At 33.7% G+C, this 27575-nt stretch overlaps 1 protein-coding gene across 1 annotated transcript in view; it reads left to right on the top strand.

Moving 5' to 3' along the window:
- Positions 1 to 367: 367 nt before the first annotated feature.
- LOC134247316 (dedicator of cytokinesis protein 3-like) overlaps positions 368 to 27575 on the top strand; it is a 53231-nt gene continuing 26023 nt past the window's right edge. Inside the window, exons 1-26 of the mRNA XM_062729683.1 lie at positions 368 to 537; positions 10303 to 10395; positions 11457 to 11497; positions 11659 to 11714; positions 12007 to 12109; positions 12628 to 12773; positions 13528 to 13648; positions 13960 to 14004; positions 14048 to 14157; positions 14485 to 14566; positions 15474 to 15534; positions 15633 to 15707; positions 15788 to 15863; positions 16181 to 16305; positions 16460 to 16585; positions 16904 to 17028; positions 18642 to 18740; positions 18871 to 18934; positions 19021 to 19130; positions 19331 to 19508; positions 21567 to 21664; positions 22010 to 22096; positions 22204 to 22304; positions 22678 to 22756; positions 24280 to 24335; positions 24529 to 24550. Coding sequence (XP_062585667.1) covers positions 492 to 537; positions 10303 to 10395; positions 11457 to 11497; positions 11659 to 11714; positions 12007 to 12109; positions 12628 to 12773; positions 13528 to 13648; positions 13960 to 14004; positions 14048 to 14157; positions 14485 to 14566; positions 15474 to 15534; positions 15633 to 15707; positions 15788 to 15863; positions 16181 to 16305; positions 16460 to 16585; positions 16904 to 17028; positions 18642 to 18740; positions 18871 to 18934; positions 19021 to 19130; positions 19331 to 19508; positions 21567 to 21664; positions 22010 to 22096; positions 22204 to 22304; positions 22678 to 22756; positions 24280 to 24335; positions 24529 to 24550 — 2325 coding nt within the window. The 5' untranslated portion in view covers positions 368 to 491. The remainder of the gene's footprint in view (positions 538 to 10302; positions 10396 to 11456; positions 11498 to 11658; positions 11715 to 12006; positions 12110 to 12627; positions 12774 to 13527; positions 13649 to 13959; positions 14005 to 14047; positions 14158 to 14484; positions 14567 to 15473; positions 15535 to 15632; positions 15708 to 15787; positions 15864 to 16180; positions 16306 to 16459; positions 16586 to 16903; positions 17029 to 18641; positions 18741 to 18870; positions 18935 to 19020; positions 19131 to 19330; positions 19509 to 21566; positions 21665 to 22009; positions 22097 to 22203; positions 22305 to 22677; positions 22757 to 24279; positions 24336 to 24528; positions 24551 to 27575) is intronic.

Raw genomic sequence — 27575 nt, 5'->3', positions numbered from 1 at the left:
TATCAGACATGGTAGATTTTTTATGAAAGTATAAACACTAAAAAATAGAGTAAATAAATAAATAGGCCCGAAATAAATCAATAAACAAATTAAAAAACAAACAAAAACGTAAAATAAAAAAAAATGAATCAATCAACTAATCAAACAAATAATTAAGCCTAAATTGATAAATAAATTGAGTATAGCCTAACTTGAAGAAATGAAACTAGTTTTTTCATGCTGTCTCTGTTGAAGTCAATCAGAACATCCGTTAGATCTGTTCTGTGATTATCCGAGAATGCTGCATGTCTGACGGAACATCGATCGACAAATGTCGCTCCGTCAATCACAGCTGGGGACTGCTTTTACGCTGTGCTTTATTCAAATGACCTTTGACATTGGCCGTCACGTGACAAAAACACACATTGAGAAAACTGGATATGGAGGGAAGCAAACGTACAATATCAACACGACGAAAATGAGGAAGTAAATATTGATTAAACCGAGATAAGATGGACGATGGTGTATGGAGACCAGCAAATGACAATTATGGAGTCGGTAAGTATAAAAAGTTATTAACACAAGAAATATTCACCACTGACAAGGTTGACCAGAGGAGATGCATGACATGTTTCGTTTGAACCGTGTCAAAAAGGATGTCGCATCATGTCATTTGACTGCTGTCATTATAGTATATTACGAGCTGTCAATGTTGTCACTTGTTGAATTGCGATTTTATGATGATTTTCAAGACAAAATTTTCTGCGAGTGAAGAAATTCAAGGAAGCTAGAAAAACTGCAATCTAGAGCTGTCATTTATAAATATACAATTAACTTGCAGAAAGACAATTAATACCTCTTTAATTTAGAATGCACGACTCATGATTTTGTACAAATAATGAACTGTGTGAGCAATGATTAGGAGATATGTATATCAAACTAATTTTTTTATCATTACTAAACACATCATTACCACAGCAACTGTTCATCCATTTGTTTCAGTTGAAAAGAAAAAAATGTAAATGGGTCATTCATTTTCACTGACCAGGAGAAATGAAGGGATGATTATTTATCAGTATTCACCAGTCTGTCTGTACACTTTGAGTGGAAGTCCATGCACCGGCCTACACTTGGTTTGCATGCTTTAATTATTACACACCTGAGTATGCATCTTTTATTAAGGGAAAAAGAAACTGGAAGGTTAAAATTAAATAATTATAAAACTGCTGATAAGCACACATATGCACTAAATAGTTTTGCTCATGTTTGCTAACGTCCCAATATCCAGACAATTGTTATGACACCCTCCATTAGTATACAAATTCGGGGTGGGGGGGGGGGTTGAAAGGACCTCCTGCTTACTGTATGTGCGGATGCTTTACTACAGAGCTACCGGTTTGACATACCAAATTCCCGTTACACTCCCCTGCCTTCTTTTTTGAGGTTTTTCATCCTGAAAACCTTACTGAGGCTCTTGTAAACTACCTGTGAATTAATTTTGTTTTTGTGTGTAAAATATAACAGGTGACCTGGAGAAGTTGGCGGGATTGGCACTCAAACCAGGATCCCCCGCTAACCATTCTACCACTGAACTACTGGATTGATTAAATTTAAATATTAATATTGCATTAAAGGTTGCAGTGTTTAAAATTAACCTAAAATATTTGTGATATGAGATAAATGGGAAACTCCAAAAGACATGTCAATTTAAGTAAAATATTACCATGATTTAATCATATTTAGATCTATAAGTTGAGAAAAGTTGGGCTGCAGACTAATCCGAGACTTTTTGTTTATCAAAAGTCTTTCAGTTTAGTAATGTCAGGTAAGATTCATAAAGAATTAGATCAAATTATGTTTTTTTTTTTTAGTTGACTCAGGTTTATTAGCATCAATAACATTGGTTTAACCTAAATTTCAAAGACATTAAATAAATCTGATTTTATAGATGTTGACGGGAGTCATGTAGTGACTGTATCTATGTACCAGTTTGTTCAGTTACCCATTTTGAAAATATGCAACAATCATCCATTTCCCTACTTTATGTTACAATGTCCTTGACCCATTATCTTTCAGTTGTCTTGAAACTATTTAATTGTTGTTCTGCATGGTTGATATTGAAAGGAGCGGGGGCTGAAATAATGTTTTTTTTTTAATCTCATCTAAGTATTGTCATGTGAAAAAAGTGGAAATTAATGAATTAATGTTCAGACTGATAAACATGTTGAACTAGGATATGATTATAACAACTTTTGATTAGAATGACTTACAAATTTTTGACCTGAAGTTTGTTTCAATTGAATTTCTTCCATATCTTCTGAAATGTCAATTAATTGAACCCCCCCCCCCCCCCCCCCCAAAAATCATTAGGCCTAGAAATTACTTTTGCAGTGATAGATTTACAATGAAAATAAACAATATCACTTGAAATATTTGAAAGCATATATCAATAATCATGTATGGATCTAGGTTTTGGGGGAAACCATCCTTTCTAGAGAAGTTGGGTAAATTAGCCATGGATCTGAAATTTAATATCATAAATGCCCATGCATGTAGAGTTACTGTAGATAAAAGCCAAGTTAAACCATATTTCAGAGATACCTCTTTTTGAAAATTTTTACTGGACTACGAGTACATTAAATTTCCTGTTGTAAAGCAGAGTAAAAATTATTTTAGATTTAATTATAAATGTACCAGGTAAGTGGAATTTTTTCTCATCGAAAGGGGAAAATGGAATATTTAGGGGAAATTTTCTCTTGGGAAAAAATACCAATATTGCTAGTAAACCTGTCTAAGATTTAAACCCCTAATAATTGTTACTGGTCTTAGCGAACCCTATATTTGTATCTTAAACTGGAATTTTTAATGACTCTGAAAAATTGACATTGACAAGATTAAAAAGTAAATAATGTGTTTATTTCAAATGTTCTGTAACAGAGTAGATCCCTGTTGATCTTTTGTTTTTGTATAGCAAAGAGATAAAAAGAAGCTTAATGACTGAGACCTGAGTTTATTGGAAATTTTGAGATATTGCCTAGTATATGAAATCCCAAGGAAATTGACTTGTCATAAATAATGAAATCATTTATTTCCCATATATTAAGTTTTTAGAGATTTCTTTAGCTCTTCTGGTCCAAAGATCAGTAGAGTTAATTTGATAGATAGATGTCTTATTGTCTGTCCATCTGCTTGTTAAAAGTTTTGGGTAATTTTAATGGGGTCTTGGCATTATCAGCTTTACTGCAGACCAGAAACTGTTTTGTTTCCGTTTTTGTCCATGCATAAACAGTTCTTAAAAATCACTGTCCTCCTCATGTAATTTTGGTTCAATTTTAATATAACTAATAGTTCTCAACTTGAATTACCTGAAATACATGATTCTTATTAGTTTCTAGTTTCAAAGAACAGTGTTACCATGGTTACTAAGCTATAATTTTTTTATTTTAAAAATTCTTTAAAAATGCTACTCATGTTGAGAGTTCCAGGTTTTTCCAAATTTCAATTAATTTTTACACAATCCTGTTCTTTGACTTTTTGTTTCAATGAATTGTGTTGCCATGGCAACTACTAAAAAAGATTTTTTGGAATTTTCTTGAAAGGTAAGTGCACCTACTACAGATTTAGTCTGATTGCAATATTTAGCACACAGAGGTACTTGAACAAGTATCATTTATTCTGTTTATTGCTGTGGTCATAGTTTTAAGTCGATCATTGCAAGTGTTTTTTATAAGTTCAAAACACAAGAGGAACATTCCCATCAGAGACTTCTACTTTACAAACCACCAAAACCATGTGCATATGTCAGAACCTTCTGTAATGTTTCTAAAATTACTGCTGCTCAAATGCTATAAGATTATAAATCTATTATAAAACCTTTACTACCTAGATTTGCAGCCTTAATAGAAAGGAAATTCCTCTTTTGTCTTTCCTTATTCTCTTTTCCTCAATCCTGTCTATGAAGGAGTATTTATTTTTTGTTTTACAACTACATGTACATCAAAGTTCATGTAGGGTTTATTTTCAATGAACAGCAAAATTTAAGGGTTATAAAAATACCGAAAATTCTCCCAACTGATTTAGATGTTTTGACCTGTTTAATACGGACACGTACATGTAAGCAATGCAATATGTAACTATATTTAAAACACTATATTGTTTATAAGGAAAACAATCTTAGCAGGAATGGATGGCATCTTTGACAAGAAATGCATCCAAAAATTTCTAGTCAAAATGTGGTATGAAAATTGATGTATTTTCTTCCCTTTGAATTTGATGGATTTCTTACATGAATGTTGAAGTTAAAAATTTATAGATGTGTAGATGTTATTTGAGAATTAATTACATAGGTGTTAGTTTTATTTAGATTGTCATCAATGTCATGGGTAAAATGATGTTGTGTCTATATTTATATGCAGAGTAGTGATTTGTATAGTGAGAAGCATGCATAAACATCTCAATCAGAAAAGATTAAGGGTGCATGCAGTTTCAGATCTTCAAATCATACTTCTAAACAAGGGAACTTTAAATAGGGTATACCCATTAGTGACATGCCTGGTATGAAATTTTATGGCCTGCAGATTGAAATGTTTAAGAATCCAGTGTTACATCCAAGACTTTTACAATTAACTTTGTGTTTAGGTTTTTCTCTTTGCATTTAATGAAAGCTATCTAAATGAGCAATCATTTGAGTGATTCACAAATATAATCAACAGCAAACCAGTTCTGTAGTCTCTGGTAAATTGACTGCTTTCAGCTGATGTTATCTCAGTTGACAAGGTGAAATCTCAGTACGAGGGTCAAGCTCTGAAATTTGACAATCTCTAGATTCAGAGAAGTTTCTGAAGAAGGAAGTTTCCCTAAGTCTGTCACTGATTTAAGAATTTTGTCTTTTTTATCCATCCTTTCTTTAAATCTATGTACATTACAAATTACTGTGTATTCATATAATTTTTTGTTTGGCTATGGAACCTCAGAATTTACTAGATACCCCACCCCCCAAAAAAAAAACACTAATAATTTTTCATGTCCTCCAAAAATATCACATTATATAAATCTTGAATTTGGACAATGACATGCTAAAAATTTAAACCTGTACTCAGTCCATAAAGTGTCCAAGTTGGTTGACTGGTTATGTATTATTCCATCAAATAACAACCTATAGGAGATTTGGAGTACATCAGTTGAACTCATTAAGAGGCAGATTTAAACATACACAAGGAAGGTGATGAGAACAGAATAGGTAGATAGTGTGTCTACAATAATGTGTCAGAGCTCTCTAATAGGCTGCCAGAAAGCCAGGGACATGAATGGGATGGAATGTAATGGCCAGGAAATAAATAAAGGCCTCTCAAACAATATAGATGTGCTTTTATGAAAAATCACTCACCAGGATTGGTTCTATATATATAGTACTCACCGTAATGGGGTAAAATATAGAGCCATGATCGACTAGCAGGGAAAATAGTTAGGCCAGTGTTAGTTTATAAGTGATTTCTGTCAATCTGTGAATACATATTTATACTTCCTTCATTGTTCAATTTAAGTGTTGTAATTAAGATCAGTGATTGAGGCTGCATTTAATTAAATGCTCAACATGTATATGTTTTACTTGTGGAATATTTATATATTTTGTGAAACAGGGCCAGTATGATTTTTTTTATGTTCTTGGTAAATAAACCAGGAAAACACAAAACAGAGCATTGGTTTCAATATTTTGTAGTGTAGTTAACAGGGATGCGTTGGTGCTCGAAGGAAGATGATAGTTTAATATTATAATATGGGTCAAAGTTAACTGTTTCAAAATAGTGAAATTATAATCAGCACTTGACAATCCAGAATTCTTCTAATGGGGACACACTGAAAATGTTTTGAGGGTCAATAATTTATTAATTAAAAGGCTGCATAATATTATATTGTGAGATTGTACCGGGTAAATATCTTAGTTTTGACTGTCAGAAAACTTTCGCTTTCCATACTGTAAGATATTACATATTTAGATGCAGCTGTTGATTTTGAATGTTAAATTTCTGTTTTAGGAAGACTATATATTTAATTAAAGATGTATAAATATAGACTACGACGAGATATTATATACGTCCTTTGTATCAATTATCAGTATTGATGACGTGTTGGCACACTACAACAAATAGATCAATTTAAAATTAAATGTTTTATAAATACATGTACTTCTGCATCAGATTCCTTCAAGATGTTTTTCCACATAGTAATTTATGATAAGGAATGTTTTCTTACACCTGTACAACAAAATGTTTTAATCAAAATGTCCCTGTGACCCTGTGGTTTATAGACCTGTGGTGATTTATTGTGGTACATGTAGTAGCTGTATATTTATATATATAGCTCTATAAAGGCTTGACTGATTCGTTTGTCAGCTTTTCTGCAGTGAACGGTGAATCCTAATTAGTTTGAAAAAATGACATTGCATAAATTTATTAAAAAAAGCAATATGATCTAGTGTTTGTTTAACCTTTAACGTAAGTTTATTAAAAATTTAATTCTTAAGCAATTACGATGAGTTAGGGTTTGTTTATTTAACTTTGATGCTAATGTGGAAATTGAAATAGACGAGGAATTTTTTTATGTACCAAGTTGTCAGTCCTCCCACAGTGGTTGAAGAAATGAGGTATATACCTGACTTTTCAAAGTATACTTAATATATTGCACAATCTGTGTTTGGTTAGCAGTTCATGCACAATTAAAGCACCCACATCTAAATTGTCTGAATTTCATACACATGATTGTCAAGTTCACGAGAATCAAGTTTTGTCATTGTCATTGAAGAATGTATAGAAGGAATTGTCAGGAGTTGAAAATTGAGCAATCGTTCTGGGTGTCATGGGGGAATATATGACTATTAATATTCATTGGGAATTCCTTGCCTAGTTCAGAGTCACAGCTAACTTTGGAGTTGTGGACTATTTATTGATCAGAAATATATAATTTCATTCATCAGTGATTCGTTTTTTAAGCCTATCTCGCATCAGTTTACTGTGTGTCATACATCTACCAATTAAGTACCAACCTAACTAATTTATGCAAATGTTGACTGTTTGCTTAACTAGGCACCCCAAAAACTACATCTTATGTCACTCTGTTAAAAGATGCAAAATAAAGCAAATAGTTGCTTTAAATTTATGAGAATTATGCAAGCTGTTTATTTATTGTAAAAGTTAAAAGCTGCAAAATCATATTTACACAAATTATGATGTATGCAATTTTATATATATATATATCAGCTACATGTAGACAGAAAAGTTGGGATTTTTTCTTGGAAAGGATATCCCCTATAAAACATACAATTTTTCAAAAAGTTTAGGACAGTACATATTTCCTTAAAAAGAAAATAAAGAACAAAACTGAAGAAAGATATTATACTGATCAATTCAACAATCAGTCACGCTCTCTCTATTGTTCTACTTTAATAAATCTTGATACACTGAGTGCAAGGCTGATTTATACATTTATCTTTCCCTGTTTTAAAATTGGTTACTGGTATATTAAAATAATGCAATTGGATTTTTTTTTCAATTATATCTGATTCACTTTTGATTAAATCTCTGAAAGAATATTGATTTATTGAGTGTGTGTGTGTGTTTTTTAAGAAACTTACCGGGTAATGTGTAAAGTTTTAGGCATAGTGTGTGATAAAATAAAGGCATTTCATATTGAATCATATCTTTTAATCCAGAGTGTGCAGTAGTTCAAAAGTGCTTTAAATTCAAAAGCCATTTGAAGGTAACAAAAATTGTGTAAAAGAGACCACCTAGATTATAATTGAAACGGAGACTCTAGGTTTGTTTGATGTTTCATACAGTGACATCATTATACACATTTGCAGTTCTATAAATAGTTTCTGTCTCTACTTCCTTTTGAATTCTTCACTTTCAAGAACTATCTCCTTCTTCAACCAGGAACTGACCTTCGTCTTACAGATGGGCACTGATTGTGCTCCTTTGTTAGCCAAGGCCATCTATGTTTGAAATAATATTTGTCTACCCTCTCCTGACTCAGGGTAGGGATTAACATCATTGCTGAATTTTCAAAATGAATTAAGATAGAATTCAAATACTTGTTGATAGAATAAGAGAATTACAGAATGAAAAGAAAAAAAGATTGCTTCCTGGAAGTTATAAAAAGTTTTGGTTCATTACAGCATACCGGTAGTTTGTTGACTCACTATTTCAAAGAGAACTCGACAGGTCCTCACAGAATCATACTAATAACTAGGTTAGATATGAGTATTACATGCTACATGTATTTTCATCTACTGTCTATCCCTTAATTTAGATATTAGTATAGATACTATTTTCATCTACTGTCTATCACTTAATAATTAGTGTAGAAAGTAGTACAGATACTTTGTTCTGACATCTTTTGTCTGTCCCATAAATAGCTAATATACTGATTACATGTTCAGCTGTAGCCTGATCTGTTTAGCTGTCTAGCTAAGCTTTAAATTAAAAGTAAAACTTTTACTGTTAGCATATTATAATTAACTTGCTGTACTCTATATAGTGCCTTCTGCAGAAAAAAGCTTGTGCTAAATCAAGTATGCCACTAAATGTTTTTGCAAACTTTCAGAGGGCACTATTAATCAGATCTGTGACAACTTGTTGAAAATCAATTTCTGCCAATTTGCATATGCCAAATAAAATACATTAACAGTATCTCTTGTAAAAATTGCACAGCAATTATTTTTTTCAAAAGACTAAGGTAGCAATTTACAATACATACCAAAATATGTAACTTTGACTCAGATTTAAGTAGAATTTTGGTAGATTGCATGCGAATATGCTCTTATCAATGAACTATCAATGATTTTTCATGATCTGAATTAAGTCAAAAACCTTTTATAAAGGTAACAGATCATACCCATATGATTATGTTCAGGAAAGAGAAAAGAAGTATTTGTGTGAAAAACAGCCCTTTTTATGTGCACTTTGATGGTCCGGCCTATTTGATATATATGTACTAATCATGTGGAAAAACTTTGAATATGCCTCTTAAACCTGAATCATAATTTTTCGGATTATACTTTAATAATTCAGGAAAGATGAAGTGTTTCAAGTAGGATTATATACACAGTACACACGAAGCATATACTTCATTCAACATTGATTTCATGTTTCCTTATAAAATTTAATGAAATTCAAGCATGTGTGCACTTTGCGCTATCATACTTATAAAGAGATGTACACACAAAAATCTCATACCAATGGGAATATGTAGTACATACAGTATTTTCTGGAAATATTTCTGAGTTTAAAATTATGAGTATGATTTCAAATATATAAATTTTTTCTCATGTAACAAACCACAAAATATCGGAGCTATCTTGTACATATGGTGAATGATCGAGTTATATTGCAACATAAATAAGGACTTCCTTTTTCAGTTTTTGTGAAAGAATAAACAAAACATATGTTTATGCTAGAAAGAAGCATGTCAAAATTAAAATAAAACCAAGGTCCTTAAGACATTTACTTATATTAATGGATTAGACAGGAAAATGTTGGAGTGGCTGTAGTATTGGATGAAGTGTTGTCTTCTCTCTGATAGGCTGGGAAGTACATCTCCTGGTGGGTTTTATACAGGGATCACAAGTCCCTTCTCAAAAAATCAACTTATTATGAAAGTTTTTTTTCATGCTGTTGTTTGTGTACTCTTAGATGCAATCTGTTGATTTAATATCTGTACTTAAATTGTACAGAGAGCTTTATTTTTAATCTCAAAGCTGCTGGCTGAATTACATATAATTAAATCCCAATTTTCAAGTCCAATACTAAGAAAAGAAGTGGAAAGTCACAAGACGATGTGTAATGAGTGAAGTCCATCGTCTCCTGTGAAAAAAGTGAATAATTATATAGAACCGAACAGAACATTTTATTTTCTAATTTAGAGCCCAGAACAGACAAGTATGAGATTATTACAATAATACTGAAAAGATAGGCCAATGAATAGCAAAACAATTAGTAAATTACATAAATCATTTCATTTATAAGCTGGATAAATAAATGCATATCAAAATTTGTCGACATAACATGACTTTTCATTCAAAGATTGTTAGAGCATGGCCTTGAATCAAAGTCAAATGGGGAAGATCTGGGTTATACAGGGGCTGAAGGTTAATATGATGCACACCTTCTCTGATAAATCTTACCTTTTTTGAAATTATGATAATGCAATGCAGCCCATTTACTTTCATACAAAATAGATCTTATTGCAGATTCTTATGAGAACCATGAAATACGTACACGTGTACTAATAATTTTGCTAACGTATTCTTTGTACTAATATTTTCAGCCATCTGTAGCTTCAAAACTAAAATCCAGAAGAGTCTGAGTCTGACTGTGGGAGAAACAGTCCAAATTTTGGAGGAGTATGGGGGACCCAATGGTAAGTTAAAAAAAAGACATACATGTATGACCATAGACTAGATCCTCAGGTATATCTTTGAGAAGAGAGGAGACATATGTGGCCCAATTGATAAGTAAAACGAAGATGTGTGACCACAAAGTGGATCCTCCGATAGTATCTTGAGAAGAGTGGAGACATATGACCCATTGGTGAGAGTAAAATGAAACAAATATGAACTTGAGGCATACTCATGACCCTGTGTGAGTGAAAAGAAAGTCTAGGGTATCTTTGTGAGAGCTTTAATGTTGAACCCAATGGAGATAACCAGAGGCTAAGTACATATGAATGAGGAGAATATAATGGTGTTGGCACAAGAGTTGTGTCGGGGTGGGGGTTGGGGTGGTTGGGAATAATTATGTAATTATAGACAGAGAACATGACTTTTATTGATGAGACTTCATGCTTTTGTAACAGAGACAATCTATTGCCTCTGCTGGGGATTGAACCCGGGACCTCTAGCTTGCCAGTCCAGTGCTCTACCGATTGAGCTAAAGGGTTAACCCACTAGCCCAACTAGTAGGATGCCGTTTATCTTAACAGTACCACATTGTCCCCCTCCAGAGAATGAGATGTCCTCATCTCTTTTGGAGTGCCGACACCTGTGGGGCGAAGTTCTAGGGGCAATCACTCTCACCCGCCAGAGAACACCCGGGTCCCAACGTGGGCGCCAAATGTAACAGAGACAATCTATTTCCTCTGCTGGGGATCGAACCCGGGACCTCTAGCTTGCCAGTCCAGTGCTCTACCAATTGAGCTAAAGGGTTAACCCACTAGCCCAAGCTAGTAGGATGCCATTTATCTTAACACTACCACACTTTAGTCTGAGTCTATTTATAGCAATCTGTGATTAATTATGATCTTTTTACAGAGGTGTTTGTAGAGGAGAAGGGAAAATATTTTATACAATTATTGAAGTTTGAGGTCAATGCAAGGATTTATCTAGCTTAGACTACAAAATTCATCGGGCTAAAAGGGCAAGATGAGAACTGGACAGCAGGAATGTTTGAAAAAAATAAAAGAATTTTATTTTCCTTTTACAGGCTGGTTTTATGGAAAGTCCACAAGCAGAAAAACAGGATGGGTATGTTTGAAAATCATAACATTAATGAAAGAATATGTATTTTTAAAATACCAAAAATGGGGAAAAGTCAACAAATTTTGTTCAACTTGCATATCCAAGCTTTGAAAAAAAAATTTTTGGCTCTTGAGCCATTTTTATGATTTCTTTACATTTCTTTGCAGGGAATATTTCCAAAGAGTTTTATTCACATCAAGGACTGCATTGTAGAGGGGAAGGGGTAAGAAATAAAACACTACAATATACTTACACAATTTTGATTCTTGATAAGCAGTTTTCACGAATTGTGGTTATTGCTCTATGTAATCTTAACTACTATATTTTTGCACACACTTAACAATATATAAAAAGATTTACAGTACTTTTGGATTTAAAACTAAATAATACTATTATTATTTTGCATTGTACTCAATGATCTAAAAGATCATTTTATTTCAAGCACTTAAGATGCAGTTATTTTCACACACAAATGAAAATACAACTGTTAGATTACTAATGTATTTGTATTGTAGAAGATACCAGACAGTCATTCCAAATGAAGATCACATGGTCAGAGAGTTGACCTTTGGCCTCAGAGAATGGTTTCAGTCTTGGAAGACCAAATATCTTAGTCAGGTAGCTTTAGAGTGCTTTTATAACATACATGCTTTAGAATTGTTAATTACATGCCAGTGTTGCCTACATGTAGACATTTATACACTAGGTTATCTTCTCATGCTCTGTCAACTAAGTGTTGTGATAGGAGTGCCAACTATAGACAAGTTTCAAATACTTGTAATCTAAACAAGAGTCAGTTGAAATTTCAAAAACAAACTTATAGCAAAGTGCCAGAGACCAACAATTTTGATTTGTTTTAAAAAATTATATCTGATGGGTTTATGATATGTCTAAAAACCATAGGGGATAAAAATCATCCCTTTCCTGTAATCATCAATTCATATTATAAGTGTGTCAGCCATGACCATTTTTTACTGTACCCAACTCTCCTAAAACTCAGAAAGCACAGTGTAGTTATATGTAAGAAGTCAACAAAATTACTAGATCAATTTCTTCTCCCTTTGTTTGTTTTTGGTTAGCTTTTTATTTAGGATTTGTAATTTACTGTTGACAAAATTATGGTTTAATTATGTCAGGGATGGAACCAGATGTTGGAGGATGTGGAGAGGACGATGGCCGAGCTCGCGATGTTACGAGGACGACTCATCAAGGACACTCTATCAGTGGAGCAGGCTTCCAATCTCCGCGAGGAAATCGCTACACTGGTGGACTGGGGCAACGGGTAAGACAATATTGTGTGGACTGGGAAAATGGGTAAGGCAATAATATGTGGAGTGGGGAAACGGGTAAGGCAATAATGTGTGGACTGGGGAAATGGGTAAGACACTTGTATAGACTGGGGAAATGGGTAAGACACTTGTGTAGACTGGGGAAATGGGTAAGACAATTGTATAGACTGGGGAAATGGGTAAGACAATTGTATAGACTGTGGAAATGGGTAAGACAATTGTATAGACTGGGGAAATGGGTAAGACAATTGTATAGACTGGGGAAATGGGTAAGACAATTGTGTAGACTGGGGAAACAGGTAAGACGGTAGTGTAGACTGGGGAAACAGGTAAGACGGTAGTGTAGACTGGGGAAACAGGTAAGACGGTAGTGTAGACTGGGGAAACGGGTAAGACGGTAGTGTAGACTGGGGAAACAGGTAAGATGGTAGTGTAGACTGGGGAAACGGGTAAGACGGAAGTGTAGACTGGGGAAACAGGTAATATGGTAGTGTAGACTGTGGAAACGGGTGAGAAAATAATGTGTGGGGGAAATGGGTAAGAATATTGTGGGGATTTGGGGAGATTGGTAAGTCAATTGTGTAAACTGGGGCGAGACTATGTTTATTAAGAATATTGATAAAATATTTTTGTATTACAATAAACACATACAGTATAATACTGGAGTGAATAAGAATAAAATTCCCCTCTCTCTCCAAAGGAAATTAAGAAATATTAGATGATAATTATGTTTGTATGGTGTTGCAGGCAGCTAGGTATGGACCTTATTCCACGTAAAAATGGCAAGGAGATGAATCCTGACGAGTGTAGTGTGATAGAGCTCCACAGAGTTCACTCCCAGGGGGTGGAGAAACTACGCACCAAATCAGTAAGAAAACCATAGAACAAAGAATATGTCAAAATAATTTAATTTTTCTTCCCCAAAACAAAAAAAAAAGAAATTTTTTCGATGAAGTTTTTAAGATTGTAAATTGATAAAATAACAAAATGGATCAGCTTAGTTTAGACTCAAGTAAAATCATTTCTAAAACACATCTTTGTTATCTTAAAAGAAAAAAAAGTAATGTTTCTGATATGAAATACCAGTATTTATGTACAGAAATATCATAAGAGAAATATATAGTGCATTATTAGATAACGCAAGCTCTCATTCTAAACTGAACTCTTAATTTTTTTCAGACAAAGCGTACCAGATTACCCACACAATCATGTTATACAGAATTGGTAAGATAATTGAATGGATGGGGTAATTGGGTTAGATGACGAGGGAAATATTTACAACCTCCTCGTACATTTCCGTAGCAGTCAGTGTAATATAGGCGACGACTCTGTAGTTTATTTATCCTTATTCAGTGCCAAAGATGATAAATTTATCAGGTATTGTTATATATTTGTGTAATATTGAATACTCCATAGAAAAATTCCTTACCACTTATTAGTTATGTATGTTACCCTTAATAACTCAAATCCTTGAATATCTCAGAAGTTTTTTACATAGTCCCATAGAGTTCAAGATGCCATGGTTTGACTGTACAACAGATTTGTCAAAAAATGAAAATGATTTCAGATTTAAAGAAAAAAAAGTGTTCTTGTCCCCATTTATTGATATGATATGAATGTGCATGTTGTGTTATGACCAAGGTCAGATTTGTAATCATTTTTAATGCACCAATAATATATATATTGACTAATTTATACTTGCAGTGAACAATATGAAATTAAACTGAACAAGACGGGATTTCCTTCAGACTTGGAGAAGTCAGACAACTTGAATGCTCTTTTTACAGTATGTTAGTTATAGATTTTGAACACAACATAATTTTTATGCATTTAGGGTGAACTGCCCTGGAATCTTAAATTTGAAAATTAAAATGTATTATACTCAAATTGCTATTGATTCAAACATTTTGAAGATTTGAGTAGGTGAAGATAAATATTTACTTCTAATTTGTTCCATTTAAGTAAACAGTGGTGAATTCCGATCATTAAATGTGTACTTCCTTGTCTATAGGCCTGGGGGCCATAAAACTGAGATGACCTTACTTTTCATACCAATCTCACTTTTCCGCTATGTATTCCTTTGGAAAAAACTGAACAAGACGGGATTTCCTTCAGTGGAGCTCGTCAACTAACGCTCTTTATGGCCCCCAGTTACAGTTTTTAACTGGGGTTAATTTTTATGCATTTAAGTTGAAAATGAAAATATTAACTTCAATATTTACACCTTTATGCGAAATGTTTTCCCAAATTTTGAAAAAAGAAAAAAAACATTTTGTTTTAGTTTATAGAAGGTCCTTAACTCTATTCTCTCTTGATGCCACCATTTGACACCAGGCCCTGAACCCTTAATGATGACATTTAATGCACATGTATTCTGTTGCTGATTTTGACTTGAAATTACTGCTTGTTTGCAACTGCCAGAGACAGATGGCTTGTTGAAAATAAAAAAATTCACCTATTTTGCAAATTGATTTCCATACCTTCCCCCCTCTCTCAAAAAAATCAACATATTGCTATAGTGTATAAAAGATGCTTAAGAGACAAAATTGAGCTTAATGCAGTATGTTAGTGAACTTTGAGTTCTCACCAAATTGTAAAATTAATATTACTATAGAGTTCAGAATGCCAGTCCGAGGTAGGGCTGAGTTGGTCATATGGATAACCTTATAGAAATCTTGTTTTATTATTTATAGGACTTATCTCCAGAAGATTTTAACAGAAATTTATTCCTTGTAGTTCGTATATACAGATATGGTAAGTAACAAAATAGCTAAACAAAGTTTCAAACTGAAAATGTGAATGATAAAGCTGCCATACTGTAAGATTATGTTTATAATTGTTTTCTTGTATAGGTCGTATGTTACAAGACCATAAGGAACACAAGAAGCCCCCGTCCTCCCCCTACAGAAGGCCTTTTGGGGTTGGAGGTAAGGACTGTGTGGTTACTGTGTTTATGTAGTTAGTCATTAGTACAATACACTCACTGATCCTATCTCTCTGTTTTCAGTGTTCAGTGTACGAGAAATCCAGGACCAGATGGACTTGGTAGATGACAAGTACGAGTGTAACATAAAGGTTGTGAGGTAAGCATAAAAAACAAATCATAGACTGTGGAATTAATTTTCATTAATTCTTTAGGCATGAAAAGACCCACAAAATAATGTCCACTACATAATGTAAAATGTCATATACAATACTATTCTCAACAATTTTTCAGCCACAGAACCACAATGAACCCCCATGAACCCATAATTTTTTTCCCCTAACCACAAAAGTTTGACCCTTTAAAAATGTGTGATTTAAAGGTTTCATTTTCATATCTTATGATAAGAATTAAGTGAAACTGGTTATCCAACCAAAAAAAAAGTGAAAGTTACTGAGACGGTTAACATTTTTACAGCTGTGCTGATGACTGCACATTCTCGGAGTATCACGAGACACTGATAAAACGTTACAATACTGCCCAGTTTGGGAGTTCCAGTCAACTTAAAGCCAGTGTGTCCAGTCCAGAGAAAACAAACTTAGGTGAGTAAATGTTATGATAGGGCATATAGCATTACTGCTCAGCATATTAGAAGAAAGTAGTTTTCTTATCTGTTTCTGGTCATAATCCATTGCAATCGTTGTGTACTTCTATCACAGTGTAGCTGTGAACTTTGACTCTTGACCCTGATTTCAGGCCTCCATTTGGCTGTGAAGATTCTGACAGGGGACCTGAAGAAATGTCAGACAGAACACCCCGTGCTGTTCAACAAAGGGCTGGCTGTCATACAGAAAATGGACTTCTCTGATGTCATTAATCCAGGTATGTTGAATTGGTCAATGTGATGAACCTATGATATAAATGTTTTTTAATTTGATGTTTACCATGTTTGATGGAGATATATTTTTCAAAAAATTAGAGTATGTACATTGAATTAATGACAGCCTGAATGTGCTTGTTTGAATAGATATACATGTATACACACAAGACTGTAAGCTATGTATTTGATTTATTTAAAGCTGTTTTCTGCAAAAGGCACTTTATAGAATATGCAACTAAATGATGTATTATGTTTAAGTAACATTTGTACATATAAAGACCTCACTAAACTTAAATGTACAAGTGATTTATTGTGTGTAGGGGAGGTGCGTAATGATGTATACCTAGAACTCCATGAGGGAGATTTTGACAGGGATGGGAAGAAAGCTCAAAAGAATGTAGAGGTCAAAATCACAGTACTGGATAAAGAAGGCCGACGCATTCCTGTAAGTCAGGCTAAACTAGTTCTAATTGTAACGGGGACCGTTACAGATGTTCCCCAAACGCTCCCCAACTCCCTTTTTGTGCAAATTTCAATATGCTTAGTTTCGCAGGATTTCATAAAAGAATTTTAAAAACTACAATGATATTAACTTTTTGTCATTTAACGCATTGTTCGCAAACGCACGTGCATGCACATGCAAAGTGATCATGACATGTTGTCTAAACCATTAACATATCTTTATATTCCAGAAATCAATAAAAAGTCATAAAAATATAAATGTTACCGTTTTTCAAACATATTGTTCATTTTACGCATTGCGTGTGCGCATGTGCATGCAAGCACGTCCTTGCATTCAATTTTGATAGCAATATCATGTGGGAATCCATAATAGCTATTCATATTCTAAACTTCATCCTGTTTTGTTGAGAAACAAGAAAGATATAGGCATGTAAAGTTTCAGCCAATCAGATTGCAGCACACGTGGATTTACGTGCTTTCATGATAATTCTTATATATCATGCTGTAGATCTTCATAATATGTGACTAAGTTCAAAATTTCAGAGGATTATGACGTAAAACAAGAAAGATCTTGAGACTTTAGTTTCAGCCAATCAGAGCAAAGCGCACGTGCATGCGCGTAAGATCTTGCAATTTTGACCATGTCATCTTGTCCATACTACTACTTTATTCATGCATTGTGAGTTTCAAAAAATTCCATTAAGAAATATAAAAGTTACGGCTTCATCCATTATCTTGGTAATTTCACATGTTGCACGTGCGCGCTCTTGCCAGCACACGCGCATGTACGTGCTTTCATGAAAATTATTATATATCATGCTGTAGATCTTCATAATGTGTGACTGAGTTCAAAATTTCAAAGGATTATGACGAAAAACAAGAAAGATATTGAGACTTTAGTTCCAGCCAATCAGAGCGAAGCGCACGTGCATGCGCATGAGATCTTGCTATTTTGACCATGTCAACACGTCTATACTACTAATATATACTTATATTATGAGTATGACAGCATATAATCAAAAAATAAAAAAGTTACGGCTGTATCTATTATTTTGGTCATTTCACGCGTTGCACGTGCGTGCTCTTGCAAGCACGTGCGCGCAAAATGACCTTTGTTCGGCAAATCTACATAACATGCCTACTGACCCTAAAAAGGTTTCACCTAAGTCGGACGTGTAGTTTACAAGATCATTCGCGGAAAAGATTTTCCCAGGAAGAAGAAAAATAATAATAATAATAATAATAATAATAATAATAATAAGAAACAGAGTAAAAACAATATGTTCCCCAACTTCGTTTGGGGAACATAATTATGTACTCATCTAGAAGCTCTTATTGCTTATTAAGCAATGGCTGCATCTTTATCATTTAGAATCATAAGTTCTTGTGAAGGATTTAATCATGCGTTAAACGTAATGTGATTGTTTGTGTATGTTTTCAATAATAATGTTGCAGCTTCTATATTTTAATTATGTTTAAAAATGAATTTAAAAGTTTAAGTGGGTTATGACTTTAATTTTGAATGGTGTCTCATTACTGATAAGCGAAATAATGCTGCATGATTTCTAGTAACTATTTGTGTTGATTGTATTCCAGAAATGTATAAGTTATGGTTGTGGAGAAAATTTACAAGATACATTCCGCTCAGCTGTATTGTACCACAGTAACGGACCAAAGTGGGGAGAAACTGTTAGGGTCAGTCAGTTTGTAATCAAATACTATATTATAGGCTAGTGTTGCCTATTTTCTTACATGCACAAAATCTTTTATTAAATAAAGTTTCTAAAAAAAAAAAGATTATTTTCCTTTCCTTTTCCCATATTAGATTTCTATACCCATGGAAAAATTCCCAGGCTCTAGTGCTTTGTTTGAGATCTCACACTGCTCAAGTAAGTTTTACTACTGCAAATCAAATTTTTTCATAGAATGAGCTGAACGTTTTTCAAGGGTAAAATGTTTACTTGATACATTGCAGCCAAATCCAGTAAAGCAGAGAAGAAGCTCTGTGGATTTGCCTTCATGAGATTGACAGATGATGAAGATATTGTGATCAAAGATGCATATCATACACTCTGTATATACAAGGTACAAAATGTTATCTGCATTCTGAAATCAGAATGAGGCCTGACAAAAATGTTTCTGATTTAGTGAAATAGTGGCTACTTTATTGCCAAATAGAAGCTGGCAGTCTTTTTGGCAGTCATGTGTTGCATTTTAACCATTGAATGTGTGACATTTCAATCCAAAGGAAACATAACTTTTCATATTTGACTTCTATTTTACAGTGTGAAGACCCCAGTAAGATTAAGTATGAGAAGTACAAGACAATGCCGTTCCTGGTGGACGATTTTGGAGACCCCCGCCAGTCTGTGTTCATTACGAAGTCCCTCCCATACACCCGCAGTGCCAGGGAGACCATCCAGGTGTCCACCAAACTGACATCCACAAAATTCACACAAACGTGTAAGTATTCAAACTGACATCCACAAAATTCACACAAACATGTAAGTATATACAAACAGACATCCACAAAATTCACACAAACATGCAAGTATATACAAACTGACATCCACAAAATTCACACAAACATGTAAGTATATACAAACAGACATCCACAAAATTCACACAAACATGTAAGTATATACAAACAGACATCCACAAAATTCACACAAACATGTAAGTATATACAAACAGACATCCACAAAATTCACACAAACATGTATGTATACAAACTGTAGGCAGATATCAAAGACTGTAATGAACAAAATTCTGATAAGGCCTAGCATAAGGGTAAGTGTATTTACTTGGTACTGTTAGAAGTACATTTTTAGCTCACCTCAACGAAGTTGGGGGAGCTTATGTAATACCCTCGGTGTCGGTGTCGGCGTCGGTGTCGGCGTCGGCGTCCCGGGTTAAGGTTAAGTTTTTTGGAGCAGTTTTCTTTTTAAGTACTTCTATGTCTTATATTGATTAGACATGCATGGAAGATGGTTCTAGTGTGATTCATCGTACCAGTCAAAAGTTTCAGATGCTGCAATTTCAGCAAAGGAATGACCAGGTTAATGTTTTTGGAGCAGGTTAACATTTTTGGTGCAGTTTTTGGTGTATTTTCATTTCCAAGTAACTATAAGCCCTATGTTGACCAAACTTGCATGGATGATACATCTAAGGATGCATACTACTAGGCTTGCTTCAGATGCTGAATCTGACCTACATTTTACTGTTGAGTGAACAGGTTAAAGTTTTTGGTGCAGGTTTCATTTCCAAGTAACTATAAGCCCTATGTTGACCAAACTTGCATGGATGATACATCTACGGATGCATACTACCAGGCTTGCTTCGGATGCTGAATCTGACCTACATTTTCCAGTTGAGTGAACAGGTGAAAGTATTTGGTGCAGGTTTCATTTCCAAGTAACTATAAGCCCTATGTTGACCAAACTTGCATGGATGGTACATCTAAGGATGCACACTACAGGGCTTGCTTCGGATGCTGGATCTGACCTACATTTTCTGGTTGTGTGAACAGGTTAAAGTTGTTGGTGCAGGTTTCATTTCTAAGTAACTATAAGCCCTATGTTGACCAAACTTGCATGGATTATACATATAAGGATGTATACTACCAGGCTTGTTTCGGATGCTGTATCTGACCTACATTTTCCAGTTGAGTGAATAGGTTAAAGTTTTTGGTGCATGATTCATTTCCAAGTAACTATGAGTTCTTTAATGACCAAACTTGCATGGATGATACATAAAAGGATGCATACTACCGGGCTTGCTTCGGATGCTGAATCTGACCTACTTTTTGTTGATGAGTGAAAATGTTAGTTTTTGATGCATGTTTCATTTCCAATTAAATATGAGCCCTATAATGAGCAAACTTGCATGGATGATACATCTTAGGATGCACACTAATGGACTTGCTTCAGATGCTGAATTCGACATACATTTTTAGATAATAGACCAGGTAAAAGTTACGGGTGCTCTATTACCAATAAACTATAAGGCTTATATAACATTGTATAAACCAAACTTGCACAAATGTAGCATCAAGAGATGAAAACTCTCAAATTTGCTTCAGATGCTGGATTTTAATTACATTTTCATGAAGAAGAACTAGTTTATATTTTTTATGTAGGTCTATTTCAAAATCAGATTAAAATTGCTTAAATATTTTCATTTTTGGAATGTACACTTCTTGTTGGTTAATTGTGTGACTTTGCCTTACTCAAAGACAACATTCATTGAGGTGAGCTCTGTAATCTCTGATTACCTATGTTTCTGTGTGGTATTAATTTACGCTATGTTATGTAATGTAATTAATCCACAGAAATTTGTCCAAGCGTACTTAATATAAATGTAAGGCATATAGAAACAAACTAGAAAATACAGGTAATTTTCTACCCGCGGATTAAACAGAAATTGAGATTCCGCGGAATTATGACCCCGTGGAAAAAATTACGCCTACAGTATTTGAAATATTGATGTTGGAGATAATAAGGTTTAACTGTACTTTATTAGCTGAGCTACTTGGAGTTTTGAAATGGAGAGACTGTATGAGTGATTTAGAAAGAAATCTTGACAAACTGATGAATTTACAAGGAGGAGAAATTATGAAGGTAAGTGAGCTTTTGGGGGTATTGTACAATTATATATAAACTAACCTAATGAATAATTGTCAGTGTATAGGAATGGCGTTTTTTCACAATCACAATTCAGAATTCACAATTTTTCACATCATTTTAAAAAGAAGTTTGAAGTCTGATGACTTATGATACTGATCGAGCTACAGACACTCTCTGTATAAGTGTCTTCAATTAAGCAGGTTCCTTTGTCTAGTTTAGAAAATTAATATAATGTAGAGACTTCATGCTTTCTCATTTGTAATATTGGAAAACAGCTTCAAATTTTTGCAATTTTCTTACGTACATCTTTATAAATTGATAGTATTATTTTGTTTTCAGTTTTTGTCAGACATTCTTGATGCTTTGTTTGAAATGCTCCAAGCAGGCAGTCAGACCCAGTACTATACCAAAGTGTTTCATGCTTTAGTAAGTTTGCTGTCCAATTAATTGAGATGCTTTAGTTTTGTTTTATAAAGACACTAGTAATTTCGTGAAAACTTCAAATTTAAGAACATTCTTTTCTCTTTCTACAGATTTTCATCCTGAACTTGCTGTTAGACAGCAGGTTTGAGAACTTTGTTCCAGTGTTAGACAGCTATCTCAAAGAAACATTCACATCACCTCTAGTCCATACGTAAGTCAAAGCACAGGCATCTAAAGTGAAGAAAAATAAGTGTCACAACTTGTATTTCTATGACATTACCTGATGGTGTTTAAAGGTTGGTTTCCCCTCACTTTTATAGAATAAAAAAATTTCTATAACATATTATATTTTGGGTATTTCCGTGTGTGTCATATTATGAAAAGAAACTTGATAATCATTGTGCTACAGTGTTGAAATGCGGTTAGAATCCAACTTGATTTACATTCACCACAGGTTTATCACAGCTCATGGATCACATTTTAAAAGTGGTGAACTTTTTACAAGAATCTATGTATCTGTGATTGAAATAAGAATCAGATTTTGTGGTGACTTCCATGTTAAGCAGATGATGTGTGTATTTCAGCCATTTGATGTCCTTGTTCTCGGACGGCATTCTGAGGGCAGTCAAGGGGGAGACCTTCCCAGTGGCCATGTCACTCAAGGTAAACTAAAAATAGATTCCATTTTCATGGTCAATGATAGTTCATTTTATTATATACCCATCAATTTCCTTGTTTTTGTTACTGTTTATTTTACAGAGTTTGATCCGATTTTCCGGATCACCACACTGTGGTTTTCTGAATCCATATCACCACTCTCTGAAACTGATGACGTAGTACGCAAAAACATGACGTTATTTTTCTTGCGTGTTAAAAAGTCCCTTGTTATTATGCTTTGTTTTATGGATAAATATTATACAATTGATCTCTAAAGTTTTATTCTGCTATATTTAGCTAGTTATAAGGGGGTATATAATAAATTTATCATCATAATAGTAACTTGATCCGAAGAGCCGTATCACGTCTCGTTGACAGGCGCGGATCATCAGATCAAACTCGACGCTTCGCGTCTCGTTAGATCTGATGATCCGCGCCTGTCAACTCGACATGATACGACCCTTCGGATCAAGATACTGTTATAATAATATATATGTATTGTAAATTGAAATGTTCAGTTTTGTCAAATGATATTATTGATGCTAAGAAAACCAATCAAACCAGGTGTTGTGTTTGATTGTTATTTGACTTAACCTTTGTTTTTTTACAGTGATGTTTGCCCTATACTGTATTATAATTAAGAGTAGGTAGATGTTCATTTTGTAGTAAGAAACTTAGCAGGTTTACACTTATAAATAGTTGTTCTTTTGTTTCAGTGCAAATACTCTTTCAGAGTTTTTCAGGGTGTGATATTGGAGCTTGCAATACTATGCTAAGATTATTTTTCTTTCTCATCTATTTGAGCAAGTATTATATTAATCAGAGAAAATCTAATAAAAAATGATGAACATTTAACTACATGTAAATAAGTCTATCAACAGCAGAAATTAAGAGTCATTATGACAAGGAATTCCACTGCTGTAAACAGCTTTATTATTTACAGTTTAACTTTGGTATCTTGAGCATAAATATTTCAAATGAAATGGATATGTCAAAGTGATTTAGAGTCCCAACTACCATTCTTCAGGCATTTAACCCTTATTTTTTAAAATCCTCTTTATCTCAGAAGTTTTTCTTGGTCCCATTAAATTTGAGATAGCGAGGTTTAGCTGTATTGAATAACTACGTACAAGTGTGGTTATGTATAGTATTGCAACATTTATTTCTTTCTTAGAATATTTCTGTACAGGATACTGATGGCTCTATTCATCTCTACTGTTTTATAAGTTGTGGCCTTTGATCTGATTTTATTGTGTTATATTTTTAATGTTGTAGAGGTGTTTTTTATTTTATGTGTTTATGATCTTCTGCATGTTGTTTTTTAACTTACTTTTTAGCACATTTTATACCTCAGAATTTAACCATTTTTCAAATCAAAAGTAAAACTTGCAAATTTCCCAAACATTCTCATGATAATTGAAGAATTTCTGAAAACATTAAAACAAGTATACTCATTTCTGGACTTTGACATCAACTTTTACTTATTGTATGGTAGATTGTTATGGATTTGACTTCTCTTCTATCTTTAGGTCCTTGCCCCACTTGTGAGATTTATTGTGCGATCTCGGGAACTTGAGACTCTAAAGTAAGTATACTAGTACTTTGTATCACTAGTAATAAAGTGACCTATCAACACATACATTGTTTTGTCTGTTACTACTTGCAAATATTTGCATAATGAGACATTCTGTTTATCAGTCTAATATACCCAGTCCATATTTATTATACCCCACGCTACTAGTTGCGTGAGGTATAATGTTTTTGACCTGTCTGTCAAGGTGTCAGAGTGTCAGTCAGTCAGTCAGTCCTTTTTTTTTGTCAGCGCAACTCCTCATAAACCGCTGCACAGAAGTTCGCCAAACTTTGCAGGTATTTAGGACACAATATGTAGATGTGCATATTACCAGGAAATTCCTATTACTTTATTTTTTCCAGGAATTTCCGCACTAAAAACTTAGGTTTTGGCCATACCTTTTATATAGAGATGAATAGTTTGTCAGCGCAACTCCTCATAAACCACTGCACAGAATTTTGTCAAACTTTGCAGATATTTAGGACACAATGTGTAGATGTGCATATTACCAGGAAATTCCAATTCCTTTATTTTTTCTTAGAATTTCCACACTTTTCAACTTAGATTTTTGGCCATACCTTAAATATAGAGATGATAATTTGTGGCAACTCTCTCATAAACCGCTACACAGAACAACAAAAATTAAGGACACAGTGTGTAGATTCATATTACAGGAAACATATTTCTGAAATTTTGGCACTTTTCAAATGAAATTTTGGCCATATAATATAAGATGAACACTTGTCATATTTCCTCAACCGCTAACAGAATTTCGTAAACTTTGCAGGATATTTAGTACACAGTGTGTAGATGTACATATTACCAGGGAATTCCGATTCCTTTATTTTTCTGGGAATTTGGGCACCTTTCAACTTAGATTTTTGGCCATGTCTTGAATAAAGAGATGAACAGTTCGTCAGCGCAACTACTCATAAACCGCTGCACAGAATTTTGTCAAACTTTGCAGGTATTTATTACCAGGACAATTCAATATTTTCAACTGTAGGTGTGCAACATATTTTAAACACAAATTTTCCATATTATTTAATTGTATTTTTTCCATCCCTGATTTTTGCCGCACTTTTCAAAACTTAGGTTTTGGCCATACCTTTTATATAGAGATGAATAGTTTGTCAGCGCAACTCCTCATAAACCACTGCACAGAATTTTGTCAAACTTTGCAGACATATTTAGGACACAATGTGTAGATGTGCATATTACCAGGAAATTCCAATTCCTTTATTTTTTCTTAGAATTTCCACACTTTTCAACTTAGATTTTTGGCCATACCTTAAATATAGAGATAGTTTGTCAACATTTTGTCACTGCACAGAATTTTGTCAAACTTTGCATATTTAGGACACAATGTGTAGAAACCGAAATTCCAATTCCTTTATTTTTTCACATTTCCACACTTTTCAACTTAGATTTTCGTATAGAGATGAACATTTTGTCAGGCAAACTTTAAACCGCTACACAGATTTTCGTCAAACTTTGGAGATATTTAGGACACAGTGTGTAGATGTGCATATTACCAGGAAATTCCGATTCCTTTATTTTTCTGGGAATTTTGGCACTTTTCAAATTAGAATTTTGGCCATACCTTGAATATAGAGATGAACAGTTTGTCAGCGCAACTCCTCATAAACCGCTGCACAGAATTTCGCCAAACTTTGCAGGTATTTAGGACACAATATTTGCAGGTACCATGCTAATTTTATTTTTTTTGATAAGGAATTTCCGCACAATATGTAGGTTTTGGCCATACCTTTTATATAGAGAAATTCCGCATCCTCATTTATTTTTTCAGATATTTAGGACACAATGTGTAGATTTGCCGGAAATTCCAATTCCTTTATTTTTTCTTAAAAACACTTTTCAACTTAGATTTTTGGGGATATCTTGAATATAAGAATGAACATTTTGTCAGCGCAACTCCTCATAAACCGCTGCACAGAATTTCGTCAAACTTTGCAGATATTTAGGACACAATGTGTAGATTTGCATATTACCAGGAAATTCCGAATCCTTTATTTTTCTGGGAATTTTGGCACTTTTCAACTTAGAATTTTGGCCATACCTTAATATAGAGATTTTGAACATTTTTTCGTCAGCGCAACTTTTACTCATAAACCGCTACACAGATTGAATATAGTGGTGAACAGTTTGTCAAACTTTGGCTGCACAGAATTTCATCAAACTTTGAGATATTTAGGACACAATGTGTAGATGTGCATATTACCAGGAAATTCCGATTCCTTTATTTTTTCTGGGAATTTTGGCACTTTTCAAATTAGAATTTTGGCCATACCTTGAATATAGAGATGAACAGGTTGTCAGCTCAACTTCTCAAAAACCGCTGCAAAGAATTTGATCAAACTTTCTTGATATCTAGGACACAATGCGTATATAAATGTGCATATTACCAGGAAATTCCTATTACTTTATTTTTTCCAGGAATTTCCGCACTAAAAACTTAGGTTTTGGCCATACCTTTTTTATAGTGATGAATAGTTTGTCAGCGCAACTCCTCATAAACCACTGCACAGAATTTTGTTAAGATTAAACTTTGCATATTTTAAGGAAAACAATGTGTAGATGTGCATATTAAGTGTTGAAATTTTTTGGGAATTCCTTTATGCTTTTTCTTAGATGGCTTTCCACACATTTGAAACTTTTGTTGTTTTGGCCAAGATACCTTAAATATAGAGATGAACATTTTGTCAGCGCAACTCCTCATAAACCGCTACACAAGATTTTCGTCAAACTTTCTCATATAGAGATTATTTAATTGTGTGTAGATGTGCATATTGTGTTAGGAAATTCCAGTGTTCCTTTATTTTTCTGGGAATTTTGGCACTTTTCAAATTAGAATTTTGGCACATATCCACTTGGAATATACAGATGAACATTTTGTCAGCGCGACCCCTCATAAACCGCTGCACAGAATTTCGTGTATTTGCAGATATTTAAAATTCACACAATTTGTAGATGTGCATTTTACTGTTTTCTCACAGGAAATTCCATTGAAATCCTTTATTTTTCTGTGAATTTCGATACGACCTTGCACTTTACAACTTAGATTTTTGGGGATATCTTGAATATAGTGGTGAACAGTTTGTCAGCGCAACTCCTGTTTGATAAACCGCTGCACAGAATTTCATCAAACTTTGTCATATTTCTAGGACACAATTTGAACAATTGCATTATTATAAGGAAATTTTGATTCTTTAAACTTTTCTATCTCAAACA

This window comes from Saccostrea cucullata, unplaced genomic scaffold (assembly GCF_032062105.1).
Source record: "Saccostrea cucullata isolate Sc308-1 unplaced genomic scaffold, CSIRO_AGI_Scuc_v1 ctg61, whole genome shotgun sequence".
NCBI lineage: Eukaryota > Metazoa > Mollusca > Bivalvia > Ostreida > Ostreidae > Saccostrea > Saccostrea cuccullata.
This window is presented reverse-complemented; position numbering and strand designations above follow the sequence as displayed.